This window comes from Podarcis cretensis (assembly GCF_951804945.1).
Source record: "Podarcis cretensis genome assembly, chromosome: 13".
Taxonomy (NCBI): domain Eukaryota; kingdom Metazoa; phylum Chordata; class Lepidosauria; order Squamata; family Lacertidae; genus Podarcis; species Podarcis cretensis.
Window position 1 is genome coordinate 1,372,672 of NC_137182.1, and position 18,815 is coordinate 1,391,486.

Genomic DNA, 18,815 nt, shown 5'->3' on the forward strand with positions numbered 1-18,815 from the left:
TAATAATTTATCTTAGTATACTGTAATTTAACATTCTCTTCTTTCACCAATTAATCATCCATTTTTACTTTATTTAATCTTGTTTCTCATTAAAAGTAATATATTGAACTTAATCTCTTAAGACATTTCCCCTAGGGTCATAAAAATTTCATTCCACGATTTTTCCATTTCTCATTATTATTATTTTAAAAAAATCTCATTATATACACTTTAAATTCCCAATTTCTTTCCTTCGTCTCCCCTCCCCGGTCCCGGCCCCTGCCGTCAGTTCCATCAACCTCCCAGTGTCCATCAACCTGGAGATCTGATATCCGAGGCTCTTAACTCTTCTTCATTTCCCTTCTGCCGATCTTCGTGATTATCTTTGGTGCTAAAAAGCAGATCTCCTGACTGGTTTTAAAGTCTCCTTCTAGCTCTGTCTGAAAGCCAAGTAAGGTGGCCAGCTGAGGCTTCTTCTGGACCAGTCACCTTTTTGTTACATGTGGAGCAGGAATGGGGAGAAAGGCACACTTGCCAAATTTGCAACTCCTAAACCAGTATGTAAACTGAAACCCTCTTTACCTTTGAAATCCACACTTCCCTGAATGTTGATCTGCAGTTCTTCAATCAATCAAGGAATGTGTATAAAAATGCATATTGGTGAAATTAACATACAAAATGCATTCTGTAAGGGGAAATTGCTTGCAAAGCTGCATGCAAATGGTGTATTAGGGGAACAATGCACAAAAGTGTGCATTAATTTGAATGTGTCTCTTTAAAAAATGCAAATGTTTGTGGAAAATGAGGCAAACTGAACTTAAGAGCGAGAAAATGAGAAACAGAATAAATCCAGAATCCATTTGTCCAGCTCTACTGAGGAAGCCCCAGAATCTCCTCAGGGGTTCAGCAATGACAGGCTGGTTGATCTGATTGGCAAAGGCGACCAAATGGAGACTTCCGTGTGTGAATGTTGCAAGTTCAGCGGCTGAACGGAGTCTTGCATCTCCCAGCCACAAAGCTCTCCCAATGCTACCTGGATTCAGATGGATTGAACCAGCAGGTGTTGAGCAGCCCTGAATTGGAACGGTCTTCTGGTGATATCTGCCAAAAAATTAGGGCCTGCTTGTGTAACTGCATTTGAGTCATCTCTCAATTGTGTGCTTGCTTCTTGCATGGGAGGGAGATCTCCCCACCTCCTGGCACATCTGGCAAACTTTGGCCCAGCAGCCCAAACCATTTTTGATCCACCTTCCTGCAAAAAGTATTGGGCTACATTTGTTAGCTGCTTGCAAGAGAAACAAAGGAACAGCCAACAAGTTGGAAATTAGCAAAACGCCTATTTATTCTGCATATTTTCAGACCTGCATAAAATACATACATACAGACTTAAACATAGAAACTTTGCTCTGCTCTGCAAATATTACCTTGTAGCATTGGAATGAAGGCTGTGAAACTGAAGCTGTGGGGGAGAATTTCTGCTGCTGCTGCTGACAGAGGAAGGGTCCACTGCTGCTCTTAAAAGTGCTTGTCACTGGATGCAGCTGGCAGCTTGTTCCCGCAGCCAGGGGTGGAGGAAGGGGGGTGCAGTGGGTGTGGAGTGCCCCCGGGTGTCACCACTGAGGGGGGGCGACAAAATGCTGGGCAGCACTCACCGCGGGGCCTGGGAGAGACACGGTGGCTTGGGTGCGTGCAGGCTCCGCGCTGTCCTAATGGTCTGCCCGCTGCCCCCCCCCAGCTGTAGGGCAGCAGAGTGGGAGGGGGCAGGCAGACTCCGGAGGCCCTGTGGTCCACCCTGCCCCTATGGACGGCTCGCCCCAGGTGCCCGAGCAGCTTGCTCTGCCGCTGTCAGTCATGGCCTCTAACCTCGTTGCAGGAGACTGCTTCCCCACACAGATGTGCACTTGAATGCTCCTTCGCCACACTCGTCAACCACAGCAAGGCTTCATTTCAGGACACAAAATCCATTGCTCAGGCAGCTGAAGTGTTTCATGCAAGGTACAGCCACCCATTCTGCTGCCCCTTCACCTTCCACTTATAAAGGGCTTTTACCGCTGCACATGACTTTGGGGGCAGCTGGGCTACTTTTTCCTTGCACCTCTAACTCATGCTCTATAGTTTGTGTCTGGAAGTTAACACCCTGCTGGCACGGTAAAAGTAGCAAGACTGTCAGGCTTCTACTTTAAAGGAAACAATTCTGCAGGATTGTCAGGATGCTTCCTGGTTGCAGGTGGGAGAATGAAAAAGCACCTCTCACTGTGCCCCCACATGGGAACAATTGAGGAGGAGAAGGGACCACCTCTGGCCTACAGGGAACCTGGGGCAGCAAATACTACAGCTAGATTTAACCACCTAAACCTTCCATGGCCACATAGGTGTCTTGTTTGTACCAAGGAGAAGTACCTTATTCCTTGTTCTGATACTGAACAGTGCAGAATTCATTGGCAGCTGATGTGCAGCCTCCCTTCTTCACTGATCCCACCTTTTCCTGAAAACAGTCTCACCGAAGAAATGGATTATCTTGAAAGATGCACTCAGCCCTGGACATTGAAACAAAGAGCACTTCCCTCTATTGAAGAGCATTTTTTAAAAAGGCTCAGAGAACTGAACAAGGAGAGGAAGGCAACTGCACCCCACCCCTTCCTCTGGCCCCAGGAAGCTAAAACCACCGGCACTCACTTGCTTATTTCCAAACCTTCAAACTAAAAGACGGGCAAGGAAAGGTGATATTAATGCGCAGAGTTGATGTTACAAAATTGGTTGGCTGACAGGAAGAGGAAATTGCTTCCCTTTGATGTGGGATTATAAGTACCCCATCCTGGAAACAACAGTTACCTTTGGGGATCTGTGTGTAGCAGGCTCAGTTCTTCCACATTCGTAAGAGCAAGGTAGGATGCTAGAAGCAAAGGCTTCACAGGAATCCACCATCCTGTCCCCTAACTGCAGACACAACAATTTCTTTCTTACACTTCCAAAAAATGTGAGGATTGCCCCCCCCCCCATTAGGCTGTACACAACAAGAATAAAGAGAGGAAGTTATCAGACTCTTGCTGGAGAAGTTTCTTAAGTGCCTTCCTTGAACTACAACTCCCAGATAAGCTTAGCTGTAACATATTAAGGATGTCAAAATACTGAGCAATTTTTACAGTGATGTCACTTACTATAATACTTAAACATGTTTTTAAGAATGAATCCTCCAAGATGATGTGGAGTTGGGAGCATCCAGAGCGCCATCATGACACACCATTTTGTTCCGCAATGTTTTATGCTGCACAAGCGACAGGCATGAAATGGGATTAATAAGACCACCAACCAGTGCCTTTTTTCTCTCCTGCAAAGGGAGAAAGTTGCAGCTGAGGGGCTGCATCAACTGCGGGAGGATGAGACAGAGACCCAAACACACAAAAAGGAATGAGCCGAGTGAGACTTTGATACTCAGCATATTAATACTTCAGCCTTCTCTGGCCTGGCACCCTCCAAATGGGTTTGACTACAACTCCCATAAGTCCCAACCAGGATAGCCATGTGATCCTGGGGCTGATGGGAGTTGTGGTCCACCCCTCTGGAGGGTGCCAGGCCAGGGAGGGCTCCTCTAAGCTTCAGCAAACAGCTTGATGCTTTGGCTTTCCTGCTACTTCAGTCCCAAACGCAACATTACAGGTTTCTGGTTAATCTGCTTCCTAACGGAAGTAAAAGAAAAATTGTGCAGAGGTAGATTTAAAAGGGGTGATAATCGTGCATCCTGCCTCAACACACACAGAATGTATTCTCGTATATGGAAGGTGCTCCTCTAAACTGCCTCCCACCTCCCGAGTAGTAAGACTGAGGCTTTACATATGCACATGAGCCTGCATGACCTGGGAGAAAATCTGGTGGGGTAGGGCTTTTGCAAAAGCTGCATCTGATATTTTGGGGCTGGGGCTGGAGGGATACGTAGGACAGCCCCTTGCTCTCCCCACCCTGTGCTGTAGGTTCTCTCACTCTTGAGACATGCCTTGGGTTACAAAAGAAGAGAGCAGGGCACAGCAAAGACAGTGGCATGGCAAGTTCACATTTTTGTTTCTGTCCCACCTACAAAACAGGCAAGAGCAACTTACACACCCAAGATGGGACAGATGGAAGGAGAAACAGATGCGTTCCCAAAATCAGCAGGGTTTGTCTGCATGGAAGTGGGTGGGAAAACGAGAATTGTAAAAGCCTGCCTGAAATGGGAAGAGGCATTGCTTGGACTTTTGTTGTGGAAAAACTGTCACAGCATGAAAAGACAAACACACACCACATGTTAACTTGGGAAGAGGCAAGACAACACTTTGGGCCCTGCTGCAGGTACATTTCCCTAAAGAGTGGCCAAGAGAGGACCACCTCTCCTCTGCCCATGTCCAAAAAGAAAGAGGGAAGCAGAAGGATTATCCTTCCATCCTAGAAGTATGTTGTGTCCTTTTCCTCAAAGTGCCCCTGTCTCTGTTCACAGACAAGTTACACCTGCACTTAGGAAATTAGCAACCTGGTGGCAAAGCAAGCAAAGAGGTTTCTACTGTAGATTTTGTCACAGTGCATGAATTGAGAGGCAGCTCATCTCTCCCATTTTAACTTTCAGGAAGAGAAAGTGGAAGGTGTGTGGAAGTTGAGCTGCCTTTCTTGAACCCTGGACTTGAGTGAGATGGAGAGGGCAGGCAACATCTTTGTTTTGCTAGCACAGCCATCCCCAGCAACGCAGCCCTTTCCAGAGGGCTTTGGACTACAACTCCATTAGGATGGGAGCTGTGAGTCCAAAGCTCCCAGAGAGCACCAGGTGGGGGGAGGCTGCCTTTGCAAAATGCCCCTGCAGAAGGAAGATTCCTCAAGGCACGAGAGAGCAGGAACAAGAAGTGCTGGATACACCAAGACAGGCATTGATTCCCAGAGGCTGGAGCGAGTCCACAGGATTGCTGTGAAGCTGGACACCTTGTGGATTTTCATGATAAAACTACTGTGTTCCATACCAAAAATACTCTAACTTGTTTATAAAATAACAGTTTATAGACCGCATGGAATATAGGTTAGGTGCCTGGCAGCCACTGGAGTGAGCCTGGACGGAGATTTTGCCCCAGCAGGACTGTGGGCTGAGGCTGGCTTCTCTCTCTCTCTCTCTCACTGGTGCAGGTGAGTGCGGTCGTCCGGGCGCTTGATGTGGATCCTGCGGACCCGCTCAATGCGCTCCCGCTCCTCGTCCTCCTCCAGGTGGTGCGAGCGGCCGGCTGCCCCTCCAGTCGCTTCCAGCAGTGCGTTGTCAGGGCCTCGTCCATCTTGGGCTTCATAAAGCAGAATGTTTAATGTCTCCTCGTAGATCCGGGCTTCTGGGAATTCAACCTGGACACCCCAAGCAGAGGGAGGTTAACAGGAATTCCTTTCTCCCAAGCTGGAATTCAGGGCAACTTACATTTTAAAACATCATTATAAAATACAAAGGAAAACAAATTAGTTAAAAACCAACAGTTAAAATACACCAGAACCTGTTTAGAGCCAGCAGTTAAACTACAGTTTGCCCTGACATCTGCCCAGCCTGAGCTCCGTCCGCACCTCCATTTCCAGAGGCCCGTTGGAACAGGAAGCTCTGAGCCTGCCAGTGGAAGGATGACAAAGAAGGAGCCCATCTAGCCTCTTTTGGGAGGGAATCCTGCAATATGGGAGCAGCCACTCCTGGGTCACCACCAGTGTGCCTCTGATGGGACCAAGAGAAGGTGCTCACCTGAGGATCTTAGCACTTGGGTGGGTTCACAGAGAGAGAGATGATATTTCAGGTAGCCTGGGCCCAACCATAGAGGGCTTCATAAGTTATCACCAGCACCGTATTGTGCCTAGAAATAGACTGGTAGCCAGTGACGTTGTTTTAACTGCGACCCAACATGTTCCCTGAAACCATCCTCAGTCAGCGGTCTGGCAGGAAGCTTCTTCCCCCGGGCCCTCTTGCCTAGGCATGGAAGAACTTTGCAACCCGGCTATGTTGGGGGTGGGGCAGAGGGGAGAGAAGAAGAGGGTTGCAGGGGCAAGCTCAAATACTTGCTTGGTTTTGTCTGCATTTACCTACCTTCTACATATCATTTTGGGGAGTGGGTGGGTGTTGTCAAGGAAGCAACAGCAACAAGACTCACCTTGGTCTGTTTCTTTTCCGTGGCGTACACAATGGATGTGCAGCAGACTTCCGCTATCTTGCGCCCCTGTCCGTAGAAAGACCAGCAGCAAATCTCGTCCCCAATGACATCCTTGATGAAGAGGACCCTCCCATTGAAGCGCAGTGAAAGCTTGTCAAACAGCTCAATGTTCTTCAGCATGTTGTCATCGGAGTTGCTGAGCCAACAGGACAGGAATGAGGACACCTTCCAGTTTCCAGGGGCCTCTTTTAAACCCCTGCCCCCACTAACTCTACTTTTAGTCAAAACTCCATTCCCCGCCTCCTCACTTTGTTTCATTAGCTTCCATGTGGCATTGAAAATGGCCTTACAAACCTTCCCTGGGTGCAGAAGGCGAAAGCGTTTACCTGGTGTAGGAGTACTTGTTGTTACTTCTGTTGTACAGCAATTTTACCGCTGGCTGTGGGGAAAGCACAAACAGGTAGGGATAAATGTCACAGTTTGATGCTTTTGTTATAGAGCTCACCTTGAAAAGGGAACTCTCCCTTCAGCTGTCAACTGGGGGAAGCAATTCCAGGTGGGATGGGAGAGATAGGAAGCCCAGCTCCATCCGGTGCCTCCTGCCCCTGAACTGCATTCTAAAGAGTGACTCTTTAGAAACTGGCACCTGAGTTTTGCTTTTCCTCTTCCCTTCCTGTCTCTTTTCCCTTGCGTATCCTGTTTTTTTAGACTTGTTTTGACTATATGCCAGTCTCTTTGTATGAACAGTGGGGTACAAATTCAATCAATCAATCAGTCATAAACTTTGCATGGTGCAGATTGGGAGGGCAAAGCCACGGTGGAGGGTTAAGACTCGGAACTGCCTCCTGCACATGAGCTCTGGTACAGAATGCAGATGCTTTAGAATATCAGAAAAGCCCTGCAGGAGCATCAGACCAAAGCTCCCTCCAGTCTGGCATTGTGTTTCTCACCAAGGCCCTCTTCCCTTTGTTGCCAGCAAGTGATATCCACAGGTAGACTGCCTCTGTACACAGAGGTTCCACTCATGGCCATGTACAACCATGAACAGACCTGCCCATTATGATAGGTCTATCCTTCTGTCAAGGAGTGGCTGAGCTGTGTCCCTCCAGTTATTACTGGACTACAACTCCCATCTTCCCTGACCACGAAGTCACGCAGGCTGGGGCTGATGGGAGTTGGGAACCCAACATCCAGAGGGTCACAGTTAGCCACCCCTTTGCTATGTTTTTACTGAAGTGTTTATATTCTGGCCCCATATAAAATATCAGGGTGCTGTAATATGATCCTGGCCTTGCAGGTTTAACAATCTAAGTTTCAAAGACAGAATACAGGTGAAGATAAAGGTGGTGGTGGGGAACCGGTGAGGAGAAAGAAAGAGTAAAGAGGCAGGTAATTCTCCACCGCACCCCCAACCCAGTTCCTAAGGGAAGGCAGAGATAATAATAATAATAATAATAATAATAATAATAATAATACATTTTATTTATATCCCGCCCTCCCCAGCCGAAGCCAGGCTCAGGGCGGCTAACAACAATAAAACAGTACAACAGTACAACACAACACAACACTTTAAAATCATTCCTTATAAAATTAATCCAAATTAAGCCCAACACTTAATCACAGAGGTGGAAGGGACCTAAAAGTCATCTAGTGCAGTGTTTCCCAACCTTGTGCCTCCAACTGTTTTTGGACTACAATTCCCATCATCCCTTGCCACTGGTCTTGCTAGTCAGGGATGATGGGAGTTGTAGTTCAAAAACAGCTGGAGGCACAAGGTTGGGAAACACTGATCTAGTGCAACCCTAAGCAATGCAGGAATCACAGCCAAGTTGTGCAGGTTTGAAGTGAAAACCAGGCGGGAATGTGTAGTTTGTGAACATGCCAAGCTTAAAACTCAGCTTTTCTCATCCCAAGAGCTGCTCACCTTGTTTGATGTGGCTATAAGTTTCTGTTCTTCTTTGGAGGATGTGATGATGGGCACCTTGCAGAAGGGCTCGTAGACCTCTTTGTTCTGCTGAAACGAGAGACCCAATCAGAACACAAGCAAGAGGTGGAAGAGAAGTCAGGAGCCCACCGGGAAGAACCTACTAGCCCAGCTGAAGACCCACCAGGAATTGAGGTACATCAGGCAGTGACTCAAGACAGGGCCTTTTCTGTGGTGGCACCCTCACTGGGATGCTCTCCCGCCAGAAATATGGTGTTTGCATTGCACAAGTTTTGACGCCAACGGAAGACACCTCTTCACCAAGGCAAACAACAAGAGGGCTTTTGTAGCCACTGTGGGTTCTCAAGTGCCTGATGCTTGGCCTGCTTACCTGTAGGGCAGCCTGGCACTCATCCACCAGACCTTGGACCAAATAATATTTGGCTTCTGCCAGCAGCTCTTCTATCTCCCGCCGGCTCTCTGGAAGGGGTACAGCACCGTCACGCAGGTAGTTTAAGATGGTCCCAAAATGTTTACCACAGCGGTCAATCAAAATCCAGCCTGAGACAACAGCAGATGAAAATTAATGGAGAAAGAGGCAAAGGAGGAAAGCAGAACAAAACCACTGTCTCCCTGTTACCAGTGAGAGGACCACCAACAGGCCAAGGTTTGGGGTGCCTAAATACCTTGCAGCAGAGATGGGGAACATCTGTGGCCAAGCAGATTCCCACTGGGAGGCTAGTCTGCAATCCTGGGGCCACCACAAAAAGGGGTCACCTCTTGCACCTGCTTATAGCACCTCGTGTAATGACAGGGCAGAGAGTAGAGCCTCTTATGCTGATCTCAAGCCCCAAGCAGGATTTTGGGTGAGGGCAATGGAAGATCTATAAAGCTTTAGAAAAGGAGGTGCCCTGTGAACATTTTGGAATGCTAATGCAAGTTTACTACTTGCCTGGACCAAATAGGAATCAGCTGCAGGAAACTGGGAAAGGAAGCCCCTCCCCACTCATTTCAGGTTCACTGAAGTGCCATGATCAGCAGCCAAGAAATAAACAGCCCGTCAGTCTAGTAAAAATATTTGTGGGTTGTCATTTTAGGCCGCTAAAAAGTCCTACTTCTCGGCCTCCATTGCATCCGCTAGCTCTCGCCCGGCACAATTATTTAGTAAAATTCGGTCTTTAACGTCCCTCGAAGGACAGCCAAATTTAAATAACAATTTGACACACAGCTGTGAGGCATTTGCGAGCTTTTTTGCGGAGAAGGTCTTGTTGCTCCGCCATGACCTCCCTGCCAATTTGGATACAATAAAGGAACTGGAGGCCCCTCGACTGTCCTCGGGTTCAGTATTGGACCACTTTGACTGGATATCCCCAGCTGATGTAGACAGATTCCTCCGAGCTGGAAAGCCCACCACCTGCCCTCTCGACCCGTGCCCGTCCTGGCTGATTAGAGCGTGTCCAGAAGAGGTGCGGGCCCCCCTGGGGGATATCATCAATCTGTCCCTTGGCACCGGGACATTCCCAGGGGAACTGAAGGAGGCAGTGGTGCGCCCGCTCTTAAAGAAAACATCATTAGATCCCTTAGATCTATCCAATTACCGCCCGGTTTCGAATCTTCCATTCCTGGGTAAGGTGATTGAGAGAGCGGTTGCTGAACAGCTTGGTAGGTTTCTGGATGAAACATCAGCTCTGGATCCATTCCAGTCCGGCTTCCGCGCTGGTCATGGGACCGAGACGGCTCTGGTCGCCCTAACAGATGATCTCCGCAGGCAGCTGGATCGAGGCGGGTCGGGGCTGCTGATTCTTCTAGACCTGTCAGCAGCCTTCGACATGGTCGATCACGAACTCCTGGACCACCGCCTTGCCGACGTGGGGATCCAGGGCACAGTCCTTCAATGGCTGCGCTCGTTTCTCTCTGGTCGGGGACAGAGGGTGGCGCTTGGGGGGGAATTGTCATCCCGCCACTCCTTGGTGTGTGGTGTGCCTCAGGGTGCAATACTCTCCCCGATGCTTTTTAACATCTTTATGCGCCCCCTCGCCCAGCTTGTCCGGAGTTTTGGGCTGGGCTGCCATCAGTATGCTGATGACACCCAACTCTATTTGTTGATGGACGGCCACCCGTACTCGGCCCCAGACACACTGATCAGATGCTTGGAGGCTGTGGCTGGATGGTTACGTGGGAGCCGGCTGAAGTTAAATCCTTCGAAGACAGAGGTCCTCTGGCTGGGACGGGACGACATGGGACTGAGGGGGCAACTCCCATCTCTTGCGGGGGTGCAATTAGTGCCAGCACCGTCCGTTAAGAGTTTGGGTGTAATCTTCGATACCTCCCTCTCCATGGAGGCGCAGATTGCAGCTACAACAAAGGCGGCATTTTTTCATCTCCGCCAAGCTAAGCAGTTGGCTCCTTACCTCTCTCGCCCTGACCTAGCCACTGTGATCCACGCGACGGTCACCTCCAGACTGGATTATTGTAACTCGCTCTACGTGGGGCTGCCCTTGAGACTGACCCAGAAACTCCAGCGGGTGCAGAATGCCGCAGCGAGACTCCTTACGGGGTCCTCGCTTAGAGATCACATTCATCCGGTGCTATACCAGCTGCACTGGCTCCCGGTGGAGTACAGGATCAGGTTTAAGGTGCTGGTTTTAACCTTCAAAGCCCTATACGGCCTAGGGCCCTCGTACCTACGGGACCGCCTCTCCTGGTATGCCCCACAGAGGAACTTACGATCTTCAAATAAAAACACCTTGAGGGTCCCAGGCCTCAGAGAGGTTAGGCTGGCCTCAACTAGAGCCAGGGCTTTTTCGGCTGCGGCTCCAACCTGGTGGAACGCTCTGTCACAAGAGACAAGGGCCCTGCAGGACTTGACATCTTTCCGCAGGGCCTGCAAGACAGAGCTGTTCCACCTGGCATTTGGTCAGGGCGCAGCCTGACCCCCTCCTCTGGCAATCTTTACAAAGCTTTAGTTTATGGTTGCCATCAATTTTGATTTTAATTCATTTTTATAATGTTTTATAATGTCATACTGTTTTAGTGTTGTTAGCCGCCCTGAGCCCGGCTTCGGCTGGGGAGGGCGGGATATAAATAAAATTTATTATTATTATTATTATTATTATTATTATTTTGGATGGCTCATTTGCAATGCTGGGCTTACATGCCCCCAAGTGGCCTCCTGGTTACCTAGAGCAAGTGACCCAACAAAATAACAGATTCATAGAATCGTAGAATTGGAAGGGACCTGAAGGGCCATGGAGTTCAACTCCTTGCAATGTTCAACCCCCCTGCAAGGCAGGGATCACAGGTAAAGAATCCCTGACAGCTAGCGAATCATTTCTCTAGTCCCCCCCCCCTATTAAAGAAAGGGGCAAAAGGGCCAGCTAAGGGCATCTAGGAGGCAAGAGGGCTCCTTAGAAAATCTCCTGCTGCCGGCATATTCTGTTTATTAGGGTGCGATCAGTGAAAATAAAAAAGCAATGAAATGGAACAGGGTGCCTCCTCTTTCTTCCCCCCTCAGCTCCCTCTCCTAGCCCTTGACTGAACACAGCCAGAGAAGCAGTTTCTCAGAGGGAAGCTTCCTGCGCAATCGTCAGCAAGGCACAGCCAGCCATAAACAGACCAAAGGCTTTGGTTTATGGGCAGAGAGACAAGAATGCATTTGAGGAGGGTGGCGGCGGCGGGGGGGGGGGAGCTTATGCAGGACAGACGCTTGTCTTTAACAAATAAGGGCAATGCAGGCCAAAGGATCTGATGGGTGCCTTGAATTAATGGCCTTACAGTGAAAAGCTGATTATGCTCTTAGTTCTCCAAGCCACGAGTTTTACATAATGGCTCCAAATGGAACAAGGGACAGTCTATCTTTCCAGCCCTGCTATCTTGCTCTACTTTGCCCTTACGGCGATTAAACCTGCAAGTTTTCTTAAAATCAGAGGGTGCAAAAGTCTGTATTGCTCTTACTCGCTCCCACAGGAGGCCGGGATGGCCACCAACTTGCATAAGAAGAAGAAATAATAATAATAATTTTATTATTTATACCCCACCCATCTGTCTGGGTTTCCCTAGCCACTCTGGGCGGCTGGGTGGCCTTAAGAGAGGATGGAACAAATTCCTAGAGGATCAAGGCTATTAGCCATGGGGATGGTGCTTTGCCTCACAAAAAAGCAGCCTTGCTTCTGAATGCTGGAAGCTGCAGGAGGGGAGGAGGCTCTGGGGTCAGATCCTGCCTGTGGGCTTCCCTTGGGGGCATCCCTACAGGACCGCCTCTCCTGGTATGCCCCACAGAGGAACTTACGGTCTTCAAATAAAAACATCTTGAAGGTCCCAGGCCACAGAGAGGTTAGGCTGGCCTCAACTAGAGCCAGGGCTTTTTCGGCTGCGGCTCCAACCTGGTGGAACGCTCTGTCACAAGAGACAAGGGCCCTGCAGGACTTGACATCTTTCCGCAGGGCCTGCAAGACAGAGCTGTTCCACTAGGCCTTTGGTCAGGGCGCAGCCTGACTCCCTCCTTTGGCAATCTTTACAAAACTTTAGTTTATGGTTGCCATCAATTTTGATTTTAATTAATTTTTATAATGTTTTTATAATGTTGCACTGTTTTAGTGTTGTTAGCCGCCCTGAGCCCGGCTTCGGCTGGGGAGGGCGGGATATAAATAAAATTTATTATTATTATTATCTGGTTCCCTGTGAGAACAGGAGGCTGGACTAGATAGAGCAGCTTCCATGACAGACTTCATCTATCCCATTGTTCAGTTCCTCCCTGACCAACCTTCTGAGACTCTTAGGAAAACTTTGCTTCAGGGCTCCGACAAGTCCATCACAGAACAAGTGGCAATTTTTTTGAATATCATCATCATCATCATCATTAGACTATGAACTGCCTGGTACATTTGAGTCTAGCATTATATTTTTTCAGTTGTCAGCATGTAAGTGGAGCCTGCTGCATCTGGCCATCTCAGTGGCCAACCAGATGCCTCTTTTGGGAAACCTGCAAGCCAGAACTGAGGACAAGAGCCCTCTCCCCTCCTGTGGTTTCCAGGAACTGGGATTCAGAAGCATTACTGCCTCTGACCAGAGAGGCAGAGAATAGCCATCATGCCTGGTAGCCATCGACAGCCTTTCCTCCATGAATTTGTCCAATCTTATTTTGAAGCCATCTGAGTTAGTGGCTACCCACTGCCTCCTGTGGCAGGGAGTTCCATAGTTTAACTATGTGCTGCATAGTGCATTTTTATTAATGCAAAGAGACTGAGTGAGGCTAACGGGAGCCTCAAACAGCCACCTCTTAAGAGCACACTGGCACTGCCCATCTTGGCCCTGCCGTCCCTCCTGACCAGGAGGCCTCCATTACCTTCGCTGTCGGTGAGGACCTCCATCCGACCACTGAACATGGCCTTGAGCATGGTGTCCTGCTTGGTCAGCGTCTGCATGGTGGTGTAGTACAGGCCCCCGCCGATGTTCAGCTTCACATACTTGGAACTGGGGCTGGCGCCTTTGAAGGACATGGTGCGGGTTGCAGCTGCTGGCACTGCAGTGCTCACCACCGTTTCTCCAGACATCTCTTCCTGCAAGAGCAAAGGAGCCTTCTGTGAGGACCCTCATGCCCCTCTGGTTACCTGCGCATCCTAAACAGGTCGGACCAAGAGGAGCCCAGCTGGACTGGAGCCAAGGCCCTTCGGGTCCAGCTTCCTGCGGCTCAGGGGCCATCAAATGCCTCAGGCACTGGACACAGAGGCAGCAGCAGCCCACCTGGGCTGGGAAGAACGTAAGCAGAGTCTGGCACTGACAAACAGCCACCTCCAGATGCCTGCCTGCCTGCAGGCTGGGATTCATAGGCGTCCCAGTGAAGAAGCATACGGGGTGGCGCCAAGTTGTGGAAGGGGAGTCGAGGCATGGGGGCCAGCGGTTAGTGTTGGACTAGGGTTCAAATCCCCACTTGGCCATGAGGTTCACTTGGTGACTCTGGGTGCCAGCCACAGTCTCTCAGCCTAACCTACCTCACAGGGTTGTCATAGGGATTAAATGAGGGAGGGAACAGGGTATGTCACCCTTAGTTCCTAAGAGAAAAGGCTGGGAGTTGCAAGAAAGGTTCATAAAAGGGTGACCAAATGATAAAGGGGATGTAGAGATGCCCCTATGAGGAAAGGGTGCAGCATTTGGGACTTTGTAGTATAGAGAAAAGGCAAGTAAAAGGCAACAGGACAGTTTTATTGAATGATACCTGGCATGGAGAAAGTGGATCGAGAAGTGTTTCTCTCTCTCTCAGAACATTAGGACTCCTGGGCACCCAATGATGCTGAACGCTGGAAGACTCCAGAGAGGTAAAACAAGGCACTTCTTCAAGCAGTGCATAGGAGGCAGGGATAGCCACTAACTTAGATGGCTTTAAAAGAGGCACCTAGTTAGCCACCGTGGGAACAGAATGAGGGACCACTGGCCTGATCCAGCAGGCTCTTCTTATGTTGTTGCTAGTTATTGGGCTCTCACATGGGTGCAGTGTGGGTACACAGTGCAAGCAGGCTCTTCTTATGTTGTTGCTAGTTATTGGGCTCTCACATGGGTGCAGTGTGGGTACACAGTGCGAGGCAGCAGGAAGTGTCTTGGCAAAACTCAGTAAGGAAACTAGCGTCAGGACTTCTCAGAGAAACATCAGGATTTTTGCATAATTTCATCACTCAGTTGCTCTCATTGGCCTTTTGAAATACTTTTGAGAGTGTGTAAGAACAGAATTGCAAGCAAAAGATGAGCTGCTTCAGGCTGGGGGGGGGGGAAGGTTGATGATTCACCTCCAGCTAGTGTCCTGGTCAGGTTATGTGTGTGCTTATCATCTTCATGGCTTACTCCTGAGTGACTCCCTCCCCACCAAAGCCTTTCTCTGCAGTAAGGGCTTGGCTTATTTTGAATTCAGCCAAGGAATTTCAGCTTCAGTCCCAAGAAGCTCTTTGGTCAGCTTTTCCACAGTGCAAGCAGTACAGACAATGGAGCAATCTCTCTTGTTCTTCCCACCTGCCCCTCCTTTCCCTAAACATCAGCCAGAGAGTTATTCTACAAACAGACGCCTTCTCACCCTCCTGCATTTAAGACTGTCAAAAGGATTCCAACCTCAAGTGACACAGCCCAGGTGTTAGATAAAGTTCTTCCTAATAGCTGCCAACTTGTGATCTACAAGAGCCTAAGCTTGGGGTCCCCAACAGCACCCTCCCATGGCCCTTGCCCAAGTCCTCTGCTCTGTTTTTAAAAATTGCTTGGGGAGGGAGTTGTTTGGTTGGAGGGGGCACATATTTTGGGGAGGGGGTTCCTTTGTCTATTGGTGTGGGTGGGTGTAGGTTTTTCCTGCCATTTTGGAAATGGGTGGAGTTCCAAGCACTGCTGGTTTATTTTCTGTGGAATTGGCATTTTGTGGTCCCCTTTATAGCTTCTTTCCAAAGGTGCCCCGTGCCCCAAAAGCTTCTGAATAAGCCCAGAATGCAGTATGAAAATGGCTGTGCTACACCCCACCCCACCCATTGTGAGTGAGAGCCTATCAAAACAAACACATGAGGTCTTTAGAGGTACCACAGAACAGCAAAGTTATCCCTCTGCAATGGACAAAGCAGGCATGAGTCACTAGCCAGAAGGAGCCCTTCTCTGACCTTATCAAGGGGCTGCATTGGAGATCTATAAGGTTTGGAAATCTCCTGGGGCAGTGACAAATGGCAGAAAGGCTCTTTTTCACTTTATCAGGCCTGGCCAGGCTTCTGTGCTAACAATAAACTTAGATCACCAGCCACCTCAGAACAATGAGTTTATCAGGGCCTCAAGCTTTGCACAGAGGGGAAATTAAAGTCCCACTCACCATCACAAAGCCAATGAAAGAGCTTTGTCAGAGGGGAGAGCTTTAAGGCTATGGTTAAATTATTAGGCTGCCTGAAGGCAGGGGAGGAAGTCAATTAATATTGAAACAGAGTGCTGAATGTTTCATGCGGCATCTTGTTACCAGTCAAGGGGAGCTCCAATTCCCACCTTATCTCAGGGATGCATTAGATAAAACCTGACAAGTCAGGATTAAAAACAACCCAGCTAGGAAAGGAAGAGCCAAGAGGAAAAAGGATAGCAACATTTCTGTGGCTGGGGGAGAATCTGACTTACTTAGATATTCCTGGTACACTTCTGGGGTGAGCTGAGTAGGCACTGTGCTTAACAGCAGCCCAATGGCTAATTCAAGTAAATTCCAAGTGAAGAAGAGTGACTTAATAATACATGTTGTTGTGCTGCTGCTGCAATGTCTAAGCTTACCGAGATGGTATGATTAAGAGAAGAGAGACAGAGCAGAGAGAAACCAGTTGCCCTTTATGGAGTAGGTAAAACACAAGTATAATTTGGAACCATTTAAAGACTTTTCGCAGCCCATATAAAGGCGAGACATTAGTTGAATTATGCTTGGATAGTTTATGACACAATGGGTTTGTAAGTGAAAGGTCTTACCTTCCATCTTGTTGTGATCCTTAATGGAGCACAAGTAAATCAGTTCATATGTTTATACAGTGGTGCCTCACAAGACGAAAAGAATCCGTTCCGCGATTCTCTTCGTCTAGTGGTTTTTTCGTCTTGCGAAGCAAGCCCATTGACGCCTTAGTGGATTAGCGCTATTTGCGGTTTAGCGGCTTTTAGCGGCTTATCGGCTTAGCAGATAAGTGGATAAGCGGCTTAGAAAAAGGGGGGGGGGGAAACCTGCAGGAACTCGCAAGACATTTTCGTCTTGCGAAGCAAGCCCATAGGAAATTCGTTTTGCGAAGCACCTCCAAAACGGAAAACTCTTTCGTCTAGCGAGTTTTCCGTCTTGCGAGGCATTCGTCTTGCGGGGCACCACTGTAATAACATGAAATAAAGAGAAAGGATGGGCGGGGGGTTTGAAAGACTTTCCTCATATCTCCATGCCCTTCAGAGGATCCCTAAGTGGCTCTCAATAACACAAATTTACTACAAAACACACATTCGTCTAAAAATACAAACCGGAAGCAGAGCAGTCAGATAGAATCATAGAATTGAACAGTTGGAAGGGACCCCAAGGATCATCTAGTCCAACACCCTGCAATGCAGATCAACACTCTAATAAGCTCTCTGTCAAACTGGCACTCTTCAAGATATCTTGGGACTACAAATCCCATGGTTGTGCTGGTTGAGGCTGGCAGGAGTTGTTGTCCAAAGCCCCTGGAGAGCACCAAGGTATGGGAAAGACTGTTCTAATAGAGCACCCTAAATTGGTCCCCTATTCTCAAAAACCTGGTGGGAGAGAATGGTCTTGACTGGTTTTCTAAAGACTCCAGTGCAGAATGTTTGGTGGACTTTCCCTACAGAGGAAGAGCCCACATGGAAAGTGTCCACATGGAACAAACTAAAATATTCAACAGTCCACCACCTGCTTCTTAAACCTTTCTTGTATGCCCCATCTTTGCCTGGCCTCCCCCTATTCCTCCTTCTCAGCTTCCCAGAACCCTCACGACCCATGAACAGCAATTCCCACATCTTCTTGCAGTGAGTTCCACAGGGCATTGATGTGTTGAGTGAAAAAGTCCTCCTTTCATCTGAAGAATTCACTCCCTGCCTCATGTATGCATGCACTCCCCGTTGGTGACCCACAAGACCGCCTCATGGCATCCCATTTGCTATCCTCTCCCCTGCCCCAGGGAACTCCAAGGTGTGGATCACTTCTGAGTAAACCTGCATAGGATTTGCACTGAAAGAACATGAAAGTCTGTCTCCCTCCAGATGACTTGGACTACTTAAGAAGACACCTGAAGGCTTATAGGAGGTTTTCAGTGTCAAGTGTTCTGTTCTGTTTTAATATATGTTGGAAGCTGTCCAGAGTTGTTGGAACAACTCAGTCAAGTGGGCGGGGTACGAAAAAATATTATTACAACTCCCAAGTTGTGCTGATGAGAACTGATGGGGCACCAGGTTGGAGAAGGGGGCTGGGCATTTAATGCACAGTTTATCACTTCCTAAGCCCCGCCTCCCTCCCGTGCCAAGCTCTAAAATGCCACGCACATTGATGGCCCCACGGAACAGATCATCATCATCATCATCATCATCGGAACTGATTTTATTGATGTTGGGTTTCATCCTCATGCTCACCGGGGGGGGGGGCAGACTGAGGGAGGCCGGGAGGTTGGGGCCCACTCGAAACTTCTCCCCGCTGAAGGACACGGGGTCTCTGAAGCCAGAGAGGAGGAGGAGGAGAAGAGGTCGCCCCCTTTCCCTAGGCTCTGCCCAAGGGGACTTGCCTAAGAGGCCCCCCCGCCCCAAGGCCTTCCTCACCAGACCCCCCCAGGTCCCCCCTCCTTCTCCCCCCCCTGCTCACCATGAACAGCCCCTCGCGAGGCCCCCCTCAGCCAACCAGGTCCCGAGGCGAAGACGAGGAAGAAGCAGCGGGTGACGCAGGAGAGGAAGGGGCGGGGCGCCCCCAAAAACTTTTCTGCCGAGCCCCACCCCGATTTTACCCATGCTCCTTTGCGTTCCTCCCCGGCTTTTTCCACAAGGAGGTGGGCGGAACCCAAATCTCAAGGACCTGAGTTTCCAGACGGAGGAATGAAAGCAACGGGCAGGGCCAGCTCCTGGGAGCGCCGGTCGCGACTGGGCAAGTCTAGCCCTCCTTCCATCTCTATGCCTCTTGCGCTCCGGCTGCAGGAGGAGAGGCGGGACTTCCGGGCCAGCGACCGGTTTCTTCCCAAGGGCCGGAAGCGCCAGTGTTTTTCCTTGACTCTATGGTCCGTTTCTGGCGGTCCTCCTTGGAGTTCTTTGGGGGGGAAGGG

At 49.2% G+C, this 18,815-nt stretch overlaps 2 protein-coding genes and 1 long non-coding RNA gene across 4 annotated transcripts in view; 1 reads left to right on the forward strand and 2 right to left on the reverse strand.

Moving 5' to 3' along the window:
* LOC307201147 overlaps window positions 1-18,815 on the reverse strand; it is a 225,646-nt gene that overhangs the window by 357 nt on the left and 206,474 nt on the right. Inside the window, exon 2 of the long non-coding RNA XR_013832585.1 lies at window positions 392-2,153. This is a non-coding gene — a long non-coding RNA (uncharacterized lncRNA). The remainder of the gene's footprint in view (window positions 1-391; window positions 2,154-18,815) is intronic.
* KCTD10 (potassium channel tetramerization domain containing 10) lies at window positions 1,297-18,533 on the reverse strand. Of its 2 annotated transcripts, none has more exons than XM_079949958.1 (7): window positions 18,365-18,533; window positions 13,376-13,589; window positions 8,423-8,592; window positions 8,032-8,121; window positions 6,494-6,546; window positions 6,108-6,303; window positions 1,297-5,325 (listed from the first exon to the last, which is right to left on the reverse strand). In XM_079949958.1, the coding sequence occupies exons 1-7, from the start codon at window positions 18,365-18,367 to the stop codon at window positions 5,107-5,109; spliced, it is 945 nt and encodes a 314-aa protein (XP_079806084.1). In that variant the 5' UTR covers window positions 18,368-18,533; the 3' UTR covers window positions 1,297-5,106. The 2 variants fall into 2 exon arrangements, with proteins under 2 accessions (XP_079806084.1, XP_079806085.1); XM_079949959.1 differs by having other exon boundaries at window positions 8,032-8,118; window positions 18,365-18,527.
* The window catches only part of UBE3B (ubiquitin protein ligase E3B), a 32,039-nt gene continuing 31,908 nt past the window's right edge, over window positions 18,685-18,815 (forward strand). Inside the window, exon 1 of the mRNA XM_079949337.1 lies at window positions 18,685-18,770. The gene's annotated coding sequence lies outside the window, so the exon portion shown is untranslated. The remainder of the gene's footprint in view (window positions 18,771-18,815) is intronic.

Coding starts and splice junctions, on each gene's coding strand:
- KCTD10 (XM_079949958.1), bottom strand. Junction 8,593..13,375: donor GGTCCTCACCGACAGCGAAG/GTAATGGAGGCC, acceptor CTGTTGTCTCAG/GCTGGATTTTGATTGACCGC. Junction 8,122..8,422: donor AGTGCCAGGCTGCCCTACAG/GTAAGCAGGCCA, acceptor CTCTCGTTTCAG/CAGAACAAAGAGGTCTACGA.